We start from the raw sequence: 15142 nt of genomic DNA on the forward strand, positions 1-15142 counted from the left end.
AAACTTAGAACAACAAGTAACAATGGGTGCAAGTTTGAAAATAAATTTTACAGCAATGGCATGTGAAAGGGCTGGATTTACCGCACAGAAGTACCAAGGTCTTGGAAGAGAGGTACTTCTGGAATCCATGGCCAGGCAGTCTCCCCTACCCACGGTGTCACAGCCAAGTGACTGATGGCTTTATTCTGCTGTGGACAACACACACATACACACACACACAGAGCACTTACAGGGGGACCGCGGGCACCCTCTGGTCCTGGCAGACCTGGCTCTCCTGTTTTGCCCTGAGGATAAAGAAGAAAAGAAGAACTTGAGGACAACACTTGCAGGGTCTTCCCAGTCTCAGCTGCCGGAGCTTCACAGCATCATATTTCCACCAGCCAGTCTCTGCCCCCTGCCAACCCTACCCTCTGGTTCTGCGGTCCATTTTAGTCCGTAGAAATCTGCACCGTGTAGCCCTGCCTACTATGCTCTTGGTTTTCCTGGGACGGCGCTGGTTACACAGGGTTCATCTTTGAAACACCCATTCACAGTGCCGTTTCTTATCCTTGGAAGGGGTCTGGTCTGGATGAGAAATTCTGCAGACGCCCAAGTTAGAAACCGCTTTAAACGTGCTCACAAAACCACCCCGAGGCAGCTAGTAACCACTGCATGGTACAAATGGGGACCTGGCGATCAAAGGAGTTATGGTTTCATTGAGTTAACGAACAGCAAAGGCAGACTGGACCCCGGCAACACCCGGAAGGAGGGTCTCCTCAGCCTGGCAGCAGAGCCTGCCGACAGGGGGCCTGCAGTTTACCGCTGAAGTCCAGATAAAGTGGTGAGAGGTGTGTGGGGGGGCGTGGCGTGAGCAGGGAGAGTGGGTGAAGGGGCGGTGTGCTTGACGGGGAAATGGGCAGCATGCGGGCCCCGCCTCCATGGTAACAGGAGGGCCTACTCCTGCAAGCCCCCCTTCCTTTTCACAGCTTATAAACCTGGAGGGCCAGAAAGCGTCCACGGTGGGGCATGGCAGAGGGAGAAGAGCATCCGTGGATTCAGAGTGAAAATTACAGGGGAAGGAGGACGGGGCACCAAGCTCTGACTTGCGAGTTTGTTTCTTCTTCTGTCCCAGCTCGTCTAAGTCTAGCCGTGTGATCTTGGGGGTCATTACCCTTCCCTGGATCTGTTTCTCAGTTGTAAATTCAGGACAGCCTCCCTGACGTAGGTCTTTGTGATGGAGCCCGGGTCCTGCCCCGCAGTCAAGTGGGACAGCCGTCGTCGGCCCAAGGTGCCAGCGGACAAAGGACAAGAACCAGTCACTGCTGAGGCTTTGCCGTTCGCCACGCGCTTCACACAACAGTGTCAAGTCCACACTATGACCCATGAGGGAGGCACTTTGGTTCTGCCCCAGGCAAAACTTCAAGGCACAGAGAGGTTAAGCGACCTGCTCAAGGTCACACAGCCGGGGTTCTGATGCAGGTGTTTTGGCTCCAGAGCCTCTGTACTTCACCCGACACTGTAACTAATATTCAAATGCCTCCTATTAAAAATGACGAAACAGGCAACTCTAAAAGCTGCATATCTACCCATCTATAGCTGTGTATCTATCCACGCATCCGTCATCTATCTGTCTGCTGTCTGTCCATCCATGTCCCCAATGTAGAGGGACTTAAAGGAATAAGTCAAAGTGGAAACTAACAACCCACTACCAGTAGCCAGTGCTGCTATTTCCCAGCCACCGCCCCCGCTCAGGCAGAAGGCCGTGCCCAGAACAGCCTTTTGGGGCACTTGACTCCGAGGTGCTGAAGGCCCGAGTGCGTGGGAGTTCACGCCCCAACAAGCAACCACCAGACAGAAAGGCTGAAGTTGATGAAGAATACCCCCGCCTCCTGCTCCCCGGCAGGGGTGGGACCGGGGAGGCCTGGCGTGCTCCTCTCACATTCTCAGCTGGTCTCCGGGGGACTGGACCCGAGGTGCCCACTGGAACGTCTGCCCCCTGGCCTGCCGGCAGCTTTCCTTCTTTCCTCGTTCCACCTCCTCACTCTGTCCGTGCTCCTGGGCTCTCCTCCAAATACCCCACCTGCCCCCATCCTGGTCTCCAGGTCTGCTCTCAGGGCACCTCTGGTGCCCGCACTCCTCTGCCCATCTCCTCCCAAGCAGCTCAGAGTGATGAAGGTCAGGATGCCCACACGCTGAGACCCCGGAACGAGCTGGCAGGTGAGCTCTGGACCACGTGCTGGGGAGAGCGGCCGAGCCCCCTCTGCTTCCAGCAGAAGCGGCCTTGGCTTCCACGCACTGACTTAGCCACTGCTTACCCAGGGCAGACGCGGCCTTCCATCCGTCCCCACCCAGCGCCTGGCACAGGCCTATCTGGAAAAGGCATTCCACAACCAGACTGAGCAAAGACCAATGGCCTCAGGTATCCTGTACCGTCAGTGACAGCCTTTCAGGGTAACACACTTTCTGCAAAACAGCCGACTGCCTGCTCTGCGTTGACTGAGCTCTGGGGTCAGCCTTCAGGGTGCGGGTCCTGGATGCTTCATTTACCAGCGGTGTGACCTCTGCCAGCCTGTCTAACCGCTCTGTGCCTTAGTTTCCTCATCTGGGCCAATAATGATACCCACACCCCACAGGGGTTTCCTGGGGCTTACACTGGGAAAAGTAATGAGGCGCTCAGTACCCCCTCGGTGTGCATACAACGGCTGTCAGCCACGGTGACGATACCTGTCCTTCTCGCTCCCTTGCCACGTCCTCAGCCTGGCTAACTGCCGCTTGCCCACCAGGGCTGCGCTGCTGGACGTCAGCCTTCAGCAGCTCAGATGAGCTGTTTACTCTGCTCGCTGCCCTAAGCTCTTACTTTCCCCCCAGCAGTGAGTCCTGGTCTCAGCATCTGGCAAACAGTGAAAAGTGATAAAGAAGGTACTCCTGGCAGGTTGCATAAGACACAGAATGAGTCATAATAGTTACGGCCGCACAAATTAAATGGAGCACAAGCCTTGCTGTGGAGACTGTTACGTAATTCCACTTACTGGTTCTCAAGGCCCTGAGGTTCTACCCTCACCAGGAGTTAAAAGTAGAGCAGCTGGAAAAGTAACTTACTAAATTAATTAACAGTTAGAGAAGCCTGATGCCTTTAACCCATTTCTCACCACATCTGATTCTCCAGCAACTCCAGCAAGTTGCTACTAGTATTCTCATTCTATTTGAAATGAAACTGAAGCCGGGAGATGCTCTTTGACTCAAGCCAGGTCTCAAAGCCTGTAGGGAGTGAAGCCTGCATCCGAAGCCAGTTTCTTCTTCTGGTTGTGGTTGTAATTTTGGCATAAAATATTTTAATTTAATTTTATCAACAAGCACTGCACACATGGCTCCAAAAATTTAAAAGATAATAAAATAACATACTACGGACCAAAAGCTGACGTCCTGCCCCCATGTCCCTTGTGCCCAGAATCGCCCGTCCTCACTTCCCGCCATGGACGGAAACTACTTCTCTTGGTGTTCCTGGGGCCTCCCAGAGTCCCTTTATGTAAATCCTAGATGACCGTACACAGACCCATTTTCATACAAAATAGGGCAGGCTACCCACGCTGCCCTGTGCCCTTGCTTTTCTACTCAACAATGGATCGTGGAGAAGTCCCATGTCAGTATCTAGAAACATCCTCCGTCTTCTGCACAGAGGTGCACCCCATCCTTAGCTGTCTCCTGCGGGTGGGCGTCAGAGAACCAGGTCTCTAAGCCCCAGGGGCCACCTGCCATCTTCCGCCCGGTGTTGAGGCCGTGGCAGGGGTTTGTGAAGACAAAACTGCTGCTAGGAAATGAAGCTTCAGCATCATCACTGAGCCCAGATCCACACGCAAGAGGGGCTGACCGTCCTGAGGAGGGACAACTCCGAGGTCACGGAGGCGGGTCTGAAGGAATCACTGCACGCTTCCAGCCAACGGCTGCTGGGGCCACAGAGACAGACACAGTCCATCTCACTGTGTGGCCCGGCAGCTGACATTAAAGGAAAAGAAAAAAAACCCACAAAACTCTACGCCAATGTCGACGAAAGGACAAACTCACATCCCCTAGAGATGGCAGGTGAAACCCGGGCTTTCAGGGGTTTAACAGGCTTTTCGGATGTCAGGTTTCTACTCCAGCCAGTGCTCACCTTCCACATCAATAGGATGGAGGCTGCAGAGGCAGTTTAAAAAAAAAGCAGAAAGGGAGGAACAGGAGCCCCGGGATAGAGTTCACTCCCCGAGACTCCGTTTCTTCAGCTGTAAAATGGGGACAGCGGTGTTTACCTTGCAGGGCTCCCAGGCGAAGTCAATGAAGAACTGCACAACAAATAACTCTCACTGTGCCCGGTTCATAGTAGCTCTGGACACAGAGTGGCTGCTTCTGAGAACTGGCTGATCTGGCGTGTAAATGGTAAGAACCTCAGAGTCCCTTACCGGCTCTCCAGGGGGTCCTGGTTTTCCATCTCTGCCTCCTTTGCCTTCTTCTCCCTGCAAGATAAACTCAAGTTGGTTATCTGGATGAAGACGCTAAGAGGGAGGGAAGGACAGACGCCTTTTTGCCTGGTGCACAGCTACATTCACAAACAGGCAGAACTGGCTTCCTTTTTCACGGTTTCTCCCCCAACACCACGCTTCTGGCTTGGCTCTCCGGTTGGCAGTGCCTGGCACACAGTGCAAAAGCAATAGATTGCATTATTATTGCTATAGATCGAAAGAAGCCCCCGCTGGACAGCTTCACGAAGTCAAACTCAGGACAACACGGGCTCATCTCTGAGCCTCCTGGGTTGACCGTGGCGAGGAGGCGGCTTCTGAGGAAGGTGACAAGGACCCCGAGGGGCCTGCAGCAGAGCACCTGGCTCCCGGAACACAAGCGGGGCGAGGTGAATGACCGCCAGGGCCATGTCACGCACGAACATGTCACGTTTCTGTCCATGAAATCAAGCTGCAACCCCCCACCTGCTCCCCACCTCCTACCAGCCCACCTCCTGCTCTCAGTAGGACACTATAAGCCTCACGTTTAATCTGAGAGACCATTCTTCTTCAGGCATCTCTGCAGATCAGGACAACGATTACGGCGTCACACAGACTCAGGTTCCAACCCTGGGCCACCTGGGCTGGGCGGGTTCCGGGGAAAGAAAGCAACAGGCCGCAAGGCGGAGGGGGACCTGAGTCACACCGGGTGAGGTTTGAATACCACTTGCACCAACTATGCCTACGATCTTGGGTTTGTTATTGACATTCTCCGCTCGCAGCGGCCCCTCCCCTAGACACGGAGGACAGACCTGTCTGGCAGAGTCACGAGGGGGCTCAGAATCAACGCCACCACCGGCAACGTTTAGCAAACCAGGCCATCGGTAAATGGCGCCGGCAACGCAGCTGTTGTCGCTGCGGCCGGCGCGCACGAGACCGTGCATCGCTCCTCGTCAGCGCCTTTGCCGTCGGCGCCTTTGCCGTCGGCGCCCGGGCGCTGGCAGGAAGCGCCGAGGGCAGTAATCTAAGTTTACCGACCACCCGGGCCGCTAGCCGATGCTCCACGTGCACCCGTAACTCGTGAAGCCCCCGCTCCCGGCATGACCGTGGTAGCGCCGGGTACGCCGGCTTGGCTGACTCGGAGGCCCCGCAGAACTGATCCTCTTTGCAATTAAGAGTCTGGCTCCAGAAACCGCTTCTCCCGTGCACGGAGCGGCGCGGGGAGGGTCAGGAGAGCCACGCAGAGAAGAGAAAGCCAACGTACCCAGGTGAGACCCGCACAGCAAGGAGAGCAGCCGAGGCCGGAGGCTGGCAGGAGACCCCAGGGGACCCCTGGGGCAGGCGCCGGGCTCTGGGAAGCAGCAGCAACGCCACTTCAGACCACGCGGCGGCGGGCTGAGGGTGGCCCGCCTCAGTCACCTGGGGAGGACATGTGGCCTCCAAGCGATGAAGGCTGCCCTTGCTGACTGAGCTGCTGAGCGGCCCTGAACCTCTCAGAGCCTCGTTGCTTCACCTTGACTACATTAAAGGGGGTGTCCACACTTACACCGCAGGGAGAGGAGCTCGAAGGCATATAGGAAGGGCCTTTCTTGCAGTGCACGGCGCAGAGCTGGCCCTTAATAACGGCAAGCTTTATCATTTTATTTCATGAAAGTCAAACGTCGGTGCTCAGAGAGGGTCAGTGAAAGGTTACACTGTATCCCTCACAGCCCCTACCAGACACGGAAGCCACTTCACATTTTAACATGTCTTAACAGTCGGTCAGCGCAAGTAAATAGACTCATGTCTTTTTTTTTTTTTTTTTGCGGTATGCGGGCCTCTCACTGCTGTGGCCTCTCCCGTTGCGGAGCACAGGCTCCGGACGTGCAGCCTCAGCGGGCATGGCTCACGGGCCCAGCCGCTCCGCGGCTTGTGGGATCCTCCCGGACCGGGGCACGAACCCGCGTCCCCTGCATCGGCAGGCGGACTCTCAACCACTGCGCCACCGGGGAAGCCCGACCCATGGCTTTTTGCAGGTTGCTCCTTCTACCTGAAATACCTTCTTTGTGACCGCACTCAACTTCCTCTGCCCGGAGAGCTTGACCTCGAATACTCATCTGAGTGTCAGCTACCCCAGGCACCCTCCAGGCCTGGCTTTCCCATTTATCCATCACACGGTGCATCACGCTCTGTGTCAACGGTTTCTTCTTTTTTTGTTTGGCTTCTCCATGAGACCCTTCCCCTGCCCCAGAAAAACCACTCGGTGCTGGGTGGCTACATCCGGTTCCTCAGATGCCGGCATACATAGGTCAGGAGCGTGGTGGTCATTCATGGATCACTCATTCCTCCTGTCCTGCACTCAGCCCAGGTTCAGGAAACACCTACTTGCCTCTGTGATGGGGGAGGAGGTGGGTGGAGGTGGACAGAAAACCAACAGGTATTTATGACTGTAAATCCCAAGTGCTGCAAGGGGTTTTGAAGGAAGTGCTCTTAGAGCACAGCTCTGATTCCCACCTAACCCCCCTGGGGAGGTTCAAGGGCATCTCCCTGGAGAAGATGATGTCTAGCCGAGACCTCCTCGGGATGAACAGGGGAGTGGGGTGTGGTGAGGGCTGTGCACGTTCCCACGTGGAAAGCTCTCTACACCGAGCCCGCCCTGTGGTTACAGCACAGTGTGCATGAAAGCTATGACGATTCCTATAGCCCAGGCAGAGGGAGAGGAAGAGTTTTCTACGGAGGGGTGGCTTGGAGGAAGGCAAAGCGGTTTAGAGTGGCTGGGGGGGAAGGGGTGTGGAGCAAGGCTGGCGTGTACAGGGACAGGGCTGAGAAAGAGACAGAGGGGAAAACAGGGTGAGGTCATGAGGTGCCAGGGAGGTCAATGTCTCGGCTTTCCTCTGAGGATAACGGAGCAGATGGGGTTTGCACTGGAGGGAGAGAAGCGAGGAAAGAGGGAAGGTGGGAGAGAGGAGGGATACTACTAAGAAAATCGCGAACTCGTATCTCAGGTCATTTCTCTCTTCTCCAGCACCCTAGGACTTTGATCATAAGGGTTTGGCAGGAAATTCAAACTGGAATTTTCTCTCCTTAGCTTTATTATTCCTGGAATTAAATCAAGTATTTACTAGCTGCTATGACACACTAGGCTGCAGCGTTGCAGTTTATACCAACCGGGGTTTCACATCCCAGCCTGTCTTTTAAGATCTGTGCACCCTGGACAGGTTACTTAACCTCCGGGGTTGTGCGGCTGCAGCGACGGCTACTGGTGATGCCCCGGAAATGCCTGCTCGACCAACAGTAGCACTTATCAGGCACTCAGGGAGGAAGGGCTCTAGGAAAACAATTCATGCATCCACATATTTATTTAAGTAATATTTGCCGTGTGCCCACCACGTGTGGGGAACAAAAGTCTGGTCCCACAGAAACCACAACCCAGAACATAACCCCATGATTACCAGGCATTCTTCTGTTAGGTCCCCAGATCCAGCACCCAATAGGTGCCTAATCAGTGTGTGCTGAATGAGCAAATCAATTAGTGAATAATGGTGGAGGTGGTTACCGATCAAACCATTACACAAATAAACATGTGACTGCCAGCTGAGACAGGCACTTAGGAAGAAAGGGAAAAGAGACTAAGAGAGCCTATCCTAGCCTGGGGGGCAGAGGAAACTTCTAGGAAGTGATGCCTGGGATGAGCTGGAAAAGATCAAAGGCATCAAACAGTGAAAGAGGTGACAAGAGGGCATTCTGGGTGGACAGAAAGGCATGTGCAAAGGCCCTGTGGCCTAGAGAGGAGGGGGTGCAGAGTGTTGTAGGAACAAAAGGAAGCCAGTATGGCTATAGCAAAAGGATGCCCTGTGGAGGGCAGGGGTGGGGCTGTGTCCAGGAGAGGTCCCAGCTGCAGGCGCACGCCAGACGAGGAGCCACACAAGGATCTATTCTCAATGAAGAAGGCAGCACATGGCCTCTCTGGACCAGCCTGATTACTAACATACTGGAGAGTCTGACCCTATTGAGAAGTATATTAAGTTGAAAAGCCCGGAACAACATTTGTGGAAAGTAATTTTGCCGTATATGCATCAAGAACCTAAGATATTACTGTGCTCTGACCAGCAGACTCCACTTTTGGGCACCATCCTATAGAAATAAACTAATAATCTAATGTAAAATAATAACCTAATGTAAAATAACCTATTGTAGATTTTTAAAACAGTTATAAGACTTATGAGGCAATAGAAGAATAATCACATATATTATGGTACATTTATTGGGTAGAATGTATGTAAAATTTATGAGCATTTAATACCAGTGTGGAAAACAGAAAACGTTTATAGTATCACAATGATCACAGTTATGTATGTATGTGTCTGCTGATTGATGTGTGTGTGTGTGGAGAGAGAAAGAGATGAAAATTTTATTTACATAAGTAAACAACCACAAATACATAAAGGAAGAATGAGACTAAAATTGGCTTTGGTTAGTATTATTTTTCTTCTCATTTTCTATAATGCCGAAAATTTCCCTAGTAAACATGCTTTGTCAACAATGGTGGAATATAGTTTTCTTTGCTTATTTTTGTAGTAAAGAAACTAGATTTTTTAAAAAAATGCCACTTACTGGGATTCCGGGTAATCCAGATGGGCCTTGGGGGCCAGGAGGACCGTCTTTCCCCTAAAAGATCCAAGACATGGAACACCATTAAATTTCTCGGATTGGCTTTTCTGGAGGTAAATGATCTCACCCAGAATTGCCTTCGTGGGCTGGAAGGAGTCTCTAGGGAGGAGCAATGGCTGCTTCTGCATCTGCCTCACCCACCTGGTTCCTTTCCAGGTGCTGCTTCCCTGCCGGGCAGGGAGGGGCCCTGGACACAGCACAATCATGCAGGTTGGTGTGCAGACCGGAACTCATTTTGTCCTTATTGCACAGACTCGGGGAATTAGTGCTTGGAAGGCGTACTGCAAAGAAGTTTCGGGGTCCACAAGACCTGGGTCCAGATCCAACTCTGCACTTTATCCCCAGACCGCCTCACGGCACAGACCATAGCACCTGCAGGGCTTCTGCATACAGCACTCAAGACAAGTAAAGAACTGACCAGCTGACCAGGGGCACAGGTAACAGATGGTTTTGTTACTGCCACCGTCCTATCCAGGGGTTCCCCAACGCTTTACCATCAGTGCTTGCTTTTAGTATCCCTTTCCCCCATGACACAGACCTTGAAAGGTTGTGTTTACCAAGGTGCATTAATACTTCCTTTCTCACTTTACTCAGCAAGAATACACATCACTGTCAACTAGAGTTTCTAAATCAGATGAGGTAATCAGTGTTATCATTTTTATTCTAATGTGCATATTTATATCATCCCGCATCTCTACCACGAGTATTTTGAAAGTCCTGATGACTTTATAATTTCCTGCTAGTGTTTCTTTTGCCATAAAACACTGATGTCTGGCTTAAACTCTAATCCACATTCCACGCGAAATGAAATATTCTTAAAGGTTGTGATGTTATCCCCTTGGAAGAAACGCAAAAATATTTTGATTTATTTCAGGTTCATAGAGATTTAATACACTGTCATGTAAAGTGTTCAATGAGGGGACCAAAGCACACTTCCTTTAGTAAGTACTAGTTAAAACTCAATAAAAACTCAATAACTGACTTTCATTTCCAAATCTGAAGAAACTGAAAGATGTGTCACATCATTAAGATACTGAGGGACTTCCCTGGTAGCGCAGTGGTTAAGAATCTGCCTGCCAATGCAGGGGACATGGGTTCGAGCCCTGGTCCGGGAAGATCCCACATGCCGAGGAGCAACTAAGCCCGTGCGCCACAACTACTGAGCCTGCGCTCTAGAGCCCGCGAGCCACAACTACTGATCCCGCGTGCCTAGAGCCCGTGCTCCACAACAAGAGAAGCCACCATACTGAGAAGCTCACACTCTGCAACGAAGAGTAGCCCCTGCTCCCCGCAACTAGAGAAAGCCTGCGTGCAGCAACGAAGACCCAACACAGCCAAAAATAAAATAAATAAATAAATTTATTTTTTAAAAAAGATATTGAGAATTTTTTTCATAGACCTTCAGGAACTAGTGAAGAATGAACAATGTTTCAGGTTCACCACTGGTTTGTTAAAACCTATTCTCAAAAGTATCTACACTCAAAAAGAAAAAGTATCTACACTCTACCTATTCATGTTCGAGGTTACTCTTAGCTCTTAAAAAATGAAATGCTATGTTTAACGCATTTGCATTGATACCAATTTGGCATGACCTGCATCTCTGTAAACTTATGTTGCATGATATTTGAGACTGTCTAGACATACTGCCACTTACACCAATGCAAAATAATAACAGTAAAACAAAAAAAACCCCATTCACCCCCTCCCCATATCACGACACCTACAAACATTAACAAATAAAGTGGGATTTTTGGTCAACTTGGGCTAAACATTCACCCTAGGGAGGTATTTTACACATTGATAACAGAGCTTCCTGGATCCCTTCTTGGACGCTTATTATTCCCAAGACCCTGCTATGAAAGCACTAGTGATCTAGGACAGGAGTCAGCAAGCTCCCGCCCTCTGCTTGTTAAGCTGCAAATCAAGTCTCCTCCGAACGCAGTCTCACTGCTAGTTTACATACTGTCTGCGGCTGATCTCGCCTGGCTGTGGCAGAGTTGAGGATGTGTGACAGAGACCGTATGGCCCGCAAGACTAAAATGTCTACTATTTAGGGTCTTTCTGCTCCAATCAGGTGAGTTGAAGGCTCCGTGAGGAACCAGTACGGTTGTCTCCAAGCCTGTTTTCACCACTTGTTGCTTGCTATGCAAATTACACAATTTAATTGTTCATTAGGCTACCCAACGATATTCACGTGGAAAAAGAAAAAGAATGATCTTTATACGCAAATTCAGATGTTGAAAATATTTGATAAAGATGAGACATTCACTGTCTAAATAGATAGCTGATAGCTGTACCACAAGATAGCTATAAAAGATTTGCAAAAAATCCTAACAAACTAGGATCTTACATTCAAACTGCTTCACAGGTGTTGTTATACACCCAAACCACTTTTTAAACAAATAAATTTATTTATTTTTTATTTATTTATTTTTGGCTGCATTGGGTCTTTGTTGCTGTGTGCAGGCTTTCTCTAGTTGTGGTGAGCGGGGGCTACTCTTCGTTGCAGTGCACGGGCTTCTCATTGCGGTGGCTTCTCTTTGTTGCGGAGCATGGGCTCTAGGCGCGCGGGCTTCAGTAGTTGCAGCACGCGGGCTTCAGTAGTTGTAGCACGCGGGCTCAGTAGTTGTGGCTTGCGGGGTCTAGAGCGCAGGCTCAGTAGTTGTGGCGCATGGGCTTAGCTGCTCCGCGGCATGTGGGATCTTCCCGGACCAGGGCTCGAACCCGTGTCCCCTGCACTGGCAGGCGGATTCTTAACAGGGAAGTCCCTCAAACCACTTTTTAAAAAGGCAACAAATAGTAAATGGGTGGATGTTCTTTCTACAATATAATGACAAGAGACTCTATTCAGGGGAACAGAAATAAGGATGAGAGCCCTCTTCCCATGTCAAAAAGACTTGCAAATGGTTTATATGTTTTAACTCAAATGCAATAGAAATGTTTTAGATTTCTCTGTGTGTGTGTATATATTTTTAACTATTCCCTATTTAACTTTCTTTATTTCTGTTTTTTAACCACCAATACTCATTATTTGTGCTAAGAAAACTTCAGCTGTTTTCTGGTTTGATGTTTGTGTGGAAATACCAAGACCACAGGCAACTTCAAGCCCAGGTATAACTTGCTGGGACAGAAGCAATATCCCATTGAATGTAGTTTAATTCCTAGGATTTACATCTGGTACCCACATCTTATTCTCCTCAGGCAAATGGTCCATTAGTTCCTATGGGAGAAATCTTTTTCTTTCTGAGAATCAATAAAAAGCTGCCTGCAGTATGGTTCATATTTTATTCATCCTGGGACTTCTCAGTGGGCTGCTTCAAAAGGATTAGCTCGGTGATGATCGTGAAAAGAGCCACGTGGCTCTTATTTTTCAATGTCGACGTCGCTCCTGCCCCTAACCCGAACATCCCACACAGTGGGTCGCCGGGCAGTAATAGAAAGAAGGCTGAAATGGGGAGTTTCAAACTGACTTTAACTCCCAACTTGGATGTTCATTTCCTATATGACCTCGGAGGAGTGACGTCGCCCCACTGGGCTCTGTCTTCCTCACCTGAGGAGGAAGGGCTCCTGGCACCAGAGTCCAGAGGTGCCGGGGCAGGGTTGACCTGCTCGCTAGCAATAGCCCTACCTGGAACATGACACTGAGATTTCTGTAGAGTGGGGTCTGCACCCAGCTCTGACATTTCCTCACCATGTGACCCTGAACTGGTAGTTTTACATCTCTTATGCCCACTTTCCTTATTTATGAAATGGAGGCAATGATTCCTACTGATGGGGCAGTCAGATGAGGTAAGGGATATCAAGGGACCGTAAATTCCTTTAAGTGAATATGCATGTAGTGAGGAGCCGCAGTGCCTGCTAAACTGAGGTTCACCTTTGCTTTACGGTGTTGAAACCAAGAACGGTCCCGCAGCGTCATGCAGTGCATATCATGCTGGTGTTTGCGACAAAAGTCTTGGATTCCAACTACCTCCACCTGTGTAGTGTTAGGACCTTGACCTGTGACTTCCGCTTTCTTAATTTTACTCTGCTTTTTGAACAACTGGATAACAGTAGCTACCTCCTGCCTGCCTGACATACCACCTGGCTCATACCACAGGCTCAGGACGGGGCAGCTCCAAGGCTTTCTCCTGCCCTGTGCCTCTTCCAAATAGAAACCACACCGAAAAGGAATAGAGAGATGGGGCTAAGCCTTGAACCCGTTTGAACTGGTTGTAAGCTGAATTCTGGAATCACAGATTGCCAGGTCCTTTCATCCAAACCTTGAATTTAGAGGTGAGGTAACCGGGGTTCTAACATAAAGCAGTTCCTCCTGCGGTCGACCAGCAGTGAACAGACCTTTGGAATGGGAGCCACAGGAGTTAAGGAGGACCAGGGCAGGGCTGGCAAACACTTGGGGTTCTGGGAAGGTCCAAACACAAACTGAAGGCACATCCTCTCCAATGAGGGACTTACTGGGGATCCTTGGATTCCTGGCGGCCCCGCAGCTCCGGCAATTCCATCTGTTCCCTGAGGGTGGCAAAGCAGAAAGCCAGTTTGCTGTGTATCTGAACAGAGATCGGCAGCACCTCCTCTTTGTGCACGAGGCAACGCACAGACCTCAGATCCTGTGCCCCTTCCCAGCTGCCTGAACTGTAAGTGTTTCAGGGGTGCTTCTGCCTTCCCCATCAGGCCGGGATAGCCTCTGGGAATATAGAGATGTCGGGAGGACGGCAGCTGCATTTCAGGAGAGGCCAACGCATTCACCAGCTAATCATCCGTAAGATGAGAGTAAATGGTCTCACTTCAGAGTGGACGGTTTCAGCTAACATCAGGGAGCATTTCAGGACAGAAGACAAGAAATAAACAACTGGATTTATCTGCCAGAGAGCTAAGGAAGGCAGCTGCCCGTATCGACAATCCAAGGAGGAAGAGATGCAGAGATGGATAAAGGGAAGGGGAGTTGTACACAGGTAAGTGGTGCAGGGTGAGCCCTGGACAGGCTTCTGCCCTGGGGTTACTGCACGTGCTGTTCCTGCAGTCAAAACCCCCATGTGTCGGAGCTCATGGCCTGCCCTCCTCCACGCCTTGGCTCAGGTATCAGCTTCCCAGTGAGACGTTTCCTGCCTGCCAGAGCTCCTCGCCACCCCTTTTCTGCTTCTAGTTTTCTCCAGCCTTTGCGTCCATCTGACACCTTCGTGTTTTTCACCTTGTTTACTGGGAACTAAAACAGTGCCTTGGAGATAGTAGACGCTCAATAGTTCTTGAATAAATGAATGCATTAGGAGCTGGGCTGGCTGGGTGATAAATGCAGAGGTTCCTTAGACTAATCGATGCATTGCTTCTTACTGGCTTTGATGCTTCAGTTTCTTTACGCACAGAAGGCAGAAAGTGATACTGCCCATGCCATGGGGAGGTGAGGACTAAATGAGGCAATGTTTACGATGTGCTCAGCACAGCAGTGAGGGTACCAGTTAGGAGTGCACCCTCTCGGAGCCAGAGTTCCTGGGTCCATGTCCCGGGTCCCCACTGACTAGCTGTATGGGAAGTTACTTTACCTCTCTGCTTCTCAGTTGCTTTGTAAAATGGAGAAAAAGGGGAAAAAAAGAAAAAGACAGGGCTTCCTTGGTGGCGCAGTGGTTGAGAGTCCGCCTGCCGATGCAGGGGACACGGGTTCGTGCCCCGGTCCGCGAGGATCCCACATGCCGCGGAGCGGCTGGGCCCATGAGCCATGGCCGCTGAGCCTGCGCGTCCGGAGCCTGTGCTCCGCGACGGGAGAGGCCACAGCGGTGAGAGGCCCGCGTACCGCAAAAAAAAAAAAAAAAAAAGCACTGACTTAACTTGAGTTGTTGAGAGAACTGAGTAAGGTGATACATATAAAGAGTTAGCCAGCCAGCACCAGGTACATACTAAGAGATCTCCATAAAGGGCACTCTGTTATCAGAAGTCTGACGACAGTGATCTTCTTCTGTGCGTGTCTGTTGGCCAACCCAAGACCGGGAGCACTGCACGTAATAACTAAGCACGGGATATCAAATAGGGAAGGTCTCACAGTACTTTAC

The 15142-nt window shown here is 50.7% G+C and overlaps 1 protein-coding gene across 2 annotated transcripts in view; it reads right to left on the reverse strand.

Annotated features, from left to right (window-relative positions):
- The window catches only part of COL22A1 (collagen type XXII alpha 1 chain), a 247900-nt gene that overhangs the window by 27940 nt on the left and 204818 nt on the right, over nucleotides 1–15142 (reverse strand). For both annotated transcript variants that reach the window (XR_010837384.1, XM_067017097.1), the window contains exons 49-52: nucleotides 13557–13610; nucleotides 9045–9098; nucleotides 4416–4469; nucleotides 231–284 (exon numbers count right to left, since the gene is read on the reverse strand). Coding sequence is in view for 1 of the 2 variants with exons in the window: in XM_067017097.1 (XP_066873198.1) it covers nucleotides 231–284; nucleotides 4416–4469; nucleotides 9045–9098; nucleotides 13557–13610 (216 nt within the window). In the remaining variant the exon portion in view is untranslated. The remainder of the gene's footprint in view (nucleotides 1–230; nucleotides 285–4415; nucleotides 4470–9044; nucleotides 9099–13556; nucleotides 13611–15142) is intronic.

This window comes from Kogia breviceps, chromosome 17, assembly GCF_026419965.1.
Source record: "Kogia breviceps isolate mKogBre1 chromosome 17, mKogBre1 haplotype 1, whole genome shotgun sequence".
In the NCBI taxonomy this organism is placed as follows: Eukaryota; Metazoa; Chordata; class Mammalia; order Artiodactyla; family Physeteridae; genus Kogia; species Kogia breviceps.